This window comes from Phyllostomus discolor, chromosome 1 (assembly GCF_004126475.2).
Source record: "Phyllostomus discolor isolate MPI-MPIP mPhyDis1 chromosome 1, mPhyDis1.pri.v3, whole genome shotgun sequence".
Classification (NCBI taxonomy): Eukaryota; Metazoa; Chordata; class Mammalia; order Chiroptera; family Phyllostomidae; genus Phyllostomus; species Phyllostomus discolor.
In genome coordinates, this window is record NC_040903.2 from 32400161 (window position 1) to 32406160 (window position 6000).

The following is a 6000-nucleotide window of genomic DNA, read 5'->3' on the forward strand; positions in this document are numbered from 1 at the left end:
AGCTGTGATTGCTATTGGCGACACAGTTACAGGTCCTGCTCTGACTACTGTGCTTTATTGCCTTCATTCAGAATCTAGGGAAATACTAAACTTCACTTAGAAGTTAGTGTGCGCTGAAATATCATTTCTTCCCTTCCAAGTTCATAGGCATCTGAATTTAAGATCTCAGGTTAAGAGCCCCTATAGGAGCGTTAGCACAAAATCTCAGGGTCAGGGAGGATATTGGAAGGATTTTTTTTCCTTTGGACTAAAATAACTTTAAAGACTAGAAAAATATGCCTTAGTTTTCCATTCTAAATGGATTAAGAGAAGGATTGATTTAGTTTTCTGTGGTACATTAAGATCCAGGAATCCAGAACATCTTTAAGAGGAATAGTCACGGAAAGTTTGGCTCGATTTTAGCAGAAAGGATTCAGGAAATAAGTTCAGCTGTTGAATGTAAGCCCTGAATGTGCCACTCACCTTCTGGGACCAGTCACAGTCTTCTGCGCACACCGCTGCTCCGTGCTGAGTGCTTGCTTGTGCCGCACCGCCTCTCCGGTGTTAGTGAGTCGGTGGGCCTGTGCGCACGCAGCACGTTGACCCGCATCATCTCATTTAACCCACAGAACAGCTCATGAAATTTGAAGTGTTATTTTTGTTGTATAGAAGAAGATACAGAGGCTTAGTTCCATATTCTTAAGGATTTTCCCAGTGTATTATTTAGGGAGAATTTTGGTTATATACAACAGAAAACCCAAAAGAAAAGAAAAAGAAGTACAGGAGCAGCAGGCCAGGCCCATTACAGAGGCGCCATGAAGTATTGGGGAACCAAACCTTTCCTCCTCCTGTGTTTTACCGTCCCTGGGTGTAGTCCTAATTGTGGTTCATGAGGGCCGCTACTGGCCAGACCGCCACATGCAGAAGGCAGGGTCGAGGAAGGGACGAGGAGGGAGAGGACAAAGGCATATACCAACTGTATTTTTAGGAGGTTTTCCTGAAGCTTCTCTACAACATTTGTAACTTACTGGCCAAAACTGAGTCCCATGACTGTACCTCACTGCACAGGGGCTGGGAAATGCAGTTCTTATTGTGGGAAGCCATGTTTCTGGCATGAAGGGAGATAGGGAAAACACACTCAGTGGTAATTGACAAGTCTGTGTTGCTCAAGGCCAATGCCGGAGTCAAAATTAGGACCCATGTCTGTCTGCCTCTGATGCCTATGCTGTAGTGACTCAGTGTCCCCATCTCAAAAATAAGGATGGTATTCTTCTGATGGGGCCTATTTCGAAGGTAGGTGGGAGTCATCGGAAGTTATATAGATAAAAGGCTTCTGTGAGAGGACAGGTAGGTCCTCGCCCCCACCTCTCAGCAGGAGCGACGTCGGTAGGAACATATTCTACTCAGTTTTCTGGAGGTTCTGAACTTACACTCTGCTTCCATTACAGGCTCGGCTGCCTGTGAAGTGGATGGCGCCTGAAAGCATATTCAACTGTGTGTACACGTTTGAAAGTGACGTCTGGTCCTATGGGATTTTTCTGTGGGAGCTGTTCTCTTTAGGTAAAGTGATCCTTGCCACAGGCACCTTCATAGGCTCAGAGCACCTTCTTAAGGTTTTATCAGCGTCCTGCTTTCTTATGAGTAACAGTGATTTGCAAACCATTTGTGCCTCAGGAAGCAGCCCCTACCCTGGAATGCCGGTCGATTCTAAGTTCTACAAGATGATCAAGGAAGGTTTCCGAATGCTGAGCCCCGAGCACGCACCTGCTGAAATGTAAGGGCCAAGATGTTTTCCTTCAGTTTATGTTTCCCCTTTTATTTTTCTTTTTAAAGACAGAAGCCCAGATGTTGAGGGTTTTCAAGTAGGCCAGTTTGAAATGTCACCTGGTTCCTGTTTAAGACCCTGGTCAAATGTCATTTCTGTAGTTTATTTTCCTCCTCACTTGTCACCAAATACACAAAGGGTTTCAGCAGCATTTCATACATAGAATGTGCCATTCAGTATGTCCAGGTGCCCAGCCCTGGCGTTATTTTTGGAGTGCTTGCTTGGTGTACCCCTGAAGACCGGGACAGGCATTGAGGGGTGATGGGATGTGGCCCTCGTGTTGCAGGTATGACATAATGAAGACGTGCTGGGATGCCGACCCCCTGAAGAGGCCGACATTCAAGCAGATCGTCCAGCTGATTGAGAAGCAGATTTCAGAGAGCAGCAACCATGTGAGTACACTCTGGCCCCGCCCAGGGCCTCCCTTCTTCCGGCCCCATGTGTGTCCTCCTTCTCGGGCTGTGGGGGCGAGCACTACCTTCCCCACCCCTTCTCTCCCTGGCTTAGGCTGTGTATTGGACTTTGGGTGGGAAAGTAAAGCAAAGGAAACAAGTTCTTTCTGCCCAGCCACCCTGAGCCAAAGAAGGATGTGAGATGAGGGGGGAAGAGAGTGGAGGGCTTTACATTCAGAAGTGTGGAAGTAGAGGTTCCATAAGGATTTGCCACGTTTCCTCCCCCACCCCAAATGCTGGTCATGGGGTCAGCATGGACTCTCTCACACGTCGGGGCCACTCAGCCTTCGGAGGGTTGGGGTGACGTGAACTAGAGTAAAAGCATAAAAAGACAGCCTGTTACTGCAGTGAGATAAGCCTTCTGCTCAAACAAGCATAGTCAGAAAATGGCAGAGAGCCGTCATGCCCACAAGCCACACAGAATGAGGAGCTGTTTGAAGTGGGGAGACCCCTTCCAGTGATCCAAGGAGGGAGGAATTCAAAACCCAAGTCCATTCTTTCTTCCTCTTTTAAGGAAGATAGATCTTTACTTTGACTCAGATTTTTTAAGTTGCTTGTTTTCTGGACTGTGTGCTTGAAGCTCTTTTCTGAGCATTATACCCCTAGTACTTCAGGGTTAAAGCTTGCGCTTCTGGGTGTCAAAGCGTATTTCAAACGAAACGGTATTTTCCACCCAAGTGCTTGATTCTCAATGGAAGACCCGTGGAAGGGCCACAGATTTCTCAGCAAATTACATGGGCTGCTGGGTTGTAGTTAGCTGCCTAGATTTATAAACCTTTTAAATAGATTAGTCAGTGCCTGTTCCTGGAAGTGTCCTAGCAGAAAAGCACTTTTTTTTTTTTTTGCTATCACTTCCCACGTAACCGGGCCTTGGGGAAAATGAGGGGTAAAGCAAAACTTACATTTTCTTTTGTCATATGATTTGGTTTGGGACCGTGAAGGTCTCTGTTTAACAGTCTTAAGTTATTTGTGACTCTGAAGCTGCGAACGTGCCCCATTTGTTACTGTGCACAGTGGAGGGGCTAGTGTATTAACTGTGGACTTGTTTTCCTCAGATTTATTCCAACCTAGCAAACTGGAGCCCCAACCAGGAGAACGTGGTCGTGGACCATTCTGTGCGGATCAATTCTGTGGGCAGCAGCGCCTCATCCACACAGCCTCTGCTTGTTCACGAAGACGTCTGAAGCAGAACACACGTCTGGGGCCTCCCCAACACAGCGATCCCCATTCTTCTGGTTTCTATGGCTATTTTCTTTCGACTAGCATCCTACTCCAGGATAATGGACACCCCGCTGTAATCCTGTCTTTATGAGCACACTTTAGTGGCTGATGATTCTTGTCATCAGCCCCCACCCCTTTGCCAGGGTTCAAACTGCATATATTCTCAATAGCAGAGTAGCTGCCGGTAATGAAACATAATTTGGAGCTGGAGAAAGGGAGAGTGGGATAGACTAGACACCTTGAGCCCTTTCTGAGCCTTCTTTATTTCTGTTCGAAAAATGTGGTTGGTAGTTTATTTGAATAAATGGCAGTAGTCACCTTCGGCCCTCATAACCATCCATAATGATGTGATGGTGTAGCAAGATTAGAAGCTGAAAGCTAAGCCCTTGATGTGGAAAATAGAATGTTATTAGGACAAAGGTCAGGAGTCTATGAATATCTGGGCTTAAGAACTCTATTTCATGCTGGGAATGAGACGTAGACCATGAGAAAATGCTCCCCGAGCATGAATGAAGACTTGCCGCCGAGTGTGAGCCTTTGTGCTACTGACCTGCTTTCTCACCGGAGTTCGCCGTTGGGGAGTGCCGTGGAGCCAGGGCCTCCCCAGCCTGCATCTGTATATACTCATCCTGCAGTGTACGTGTTCGTGTGTCTGAGGGGGGAAACCCACAAGGTGTCGTTTCTGGATACAACCCTGGCTCAAGTCTGCTGTATGTAGGAATAGATGAAGAGCCAGGCAAGTTTGAAGGACATAGTTAGTGCTGAGACAGAGGGAGAGAGAGAACATAATTATCAAGCACAGTTTTAACAAAAGTCTCCTCTTGTAGACAATGAACTTGCTCATAGATTCTCCAGAACAAGCCTACTAGCTTCACAATGACATTTTGTTCAATAGATTTGATGCCATTTGAAAAGATCTACTGCATGACTCTGGCAGGAGTGAGAAAATGGTGCTGTCTTAGTTTGGAGCAGGAAATAAAACTGAGATTCAGCTGCCTTTGCAGGCGTGTCCTGGACACCGGGCCAGTATCTATATGTGTGTATGTGTGCACGTGTGTGTATGCCTATAGAAAAATCTTTTGGAGGGCATTCTTGCCCTGAGCCCAAGAGGGTCCTTCAGTACCCAAAAAGTAGCTTGGCTTTCACTATTCATGCTGCTCTTGATTCCCTTCACCTAGCTGTCCTGAGAAGCTTACCCAAAGCTTACATAGAGGCATGTAGGACGTGCAGTGCCTAAGTACTTATTTATTTGCAATCCACCTTCACTTAAGGCACTCTGTTATTTATACTCAGCATACTGTACTCGTTCCTTAGACCTAATTAATGCTACTCTCCCACTGAAACGTATTTAAATTGTACCCTTTAGGTTGTAGCCTGGATATTATTCTTAGAGTTTACCTTCCTTTCCGTCACTGCCAAACTATAAGGGGTCCATGTGTACATGGCAAGGTCTGCGTGTTGTCTTGCAAGATTCAGGTATGCTGCTTTCACGGTTTCCCCTCCCAGGTCCCTTAGACGACATTTAGAGAACTGTGGCCATTTATCTGGAAGTAACCATTTGCACTGGAGTTCTATGCTCTCGCACCTTTCCAAAGGTAACAGGTTTTGGGGCTTTTTTTTTTTTTTTTTTGTCAACAAAAGAGATTGTCGCTGTTTGCCATATTTTGAAAGTTTCCTTTGCATTTCTGTTGACTTTGATTAAAGTAAGAAAAGTGATTGTTAACTGTAGATGTCTAGGTACTTCAGGGGCACTCCACTGAGAGTTTTGTCTTGGGTATTCTTGAAAGTTTATATTTTTATAATTTTTTTTACATCAGATGTTTCTTTGCAGTGGCTTAATGTTTGAAATTATTTTGTGGCTTTTTTTGTAAATATGGAAATGTAGCAATAATGTCTTTTGAATATCCCCAAGCCCATGAGTCCTTGAAAATATTTTTTATATATACAGTAACTTTATGTGTAAATACGGAAGCGGTGCAAGTTTAAAGGATGTCGGTGTTCCGTGTGTTCTTTTCCTGATATGTTGTCCAATTGTTGACAGTTCTGAAGAATTCTAATAAAAATGTAAATATATAAATTCAAGTGGATTTTTTCATTATTTTAAGCTTAGTGACATTAAACTTTAAAGCAGTAATGTGCATTCACCTGGATGTCACCTGGACACGAGGAAGTTTTGTACCAAGTGTGCATAAGATCCAACAAGACTTACACCACTGTTACACACCTGAAAATTCAACAGGCATTTATAAAGAATTTAGGATGTGCTATGTATTTTCTTATCCTTATCTATTGTCTCCATTTAAATTGAAAAGTAAATAGAGAAAACACTTTGAGAACTCGACACATTATGATGATTATTATTAGGTTGACTCATGTGGGCAAAATAATGGTCAAATAGCAGCAGCTTTATGTGGTTCCATCTAATATCACTGGCATGGTTCCTCCAAAAAGAGATTGTCTGAAAACTAGCATGAACAGTAAACTAATTTGCAAGACTGACATGGGGAGTCTCCCAAGAAAGTG

The 6000-nt window shown here is 44.3% G+C and overlaps 1 protein-coding gene across 2 annotated transcripts in view; it reads left to right on the forward strand.

The window, feature by feature from the left end:
• Window positions 1-5555, forward strand: part of KIT (KIT proto-oncogene, receptor tyrosine kinase) — a 78989-nt gene extending 73434 nt beyond the window's left edge. For both annotated transcript variants that reach the window (XM_028505820.2, XM_028505822.2), the window contains exons 18-21: window positions 1428-1539; window positions 1654-1753; window positions 2091-2196; window positions 3312-5555. In XM_028505820.2, the coding sequence (XP_028361621.1) occupies window positions 1428-1539; window positions 1654-1753; window positions 2091-2196; window positions 3312-3440 (447 nt within the window). In that variant the 3' untranslated portion in view covers window positions 3441-5555. The remainder of the gene's footprint in view (window positions 1-1427; window positions 1540-1653; window positions 1754-2090; window positions 2197-3311) is intronic.
• The last annotated feature ends 445 nt before the right edge of the window (window positions 5556-6000 follow it).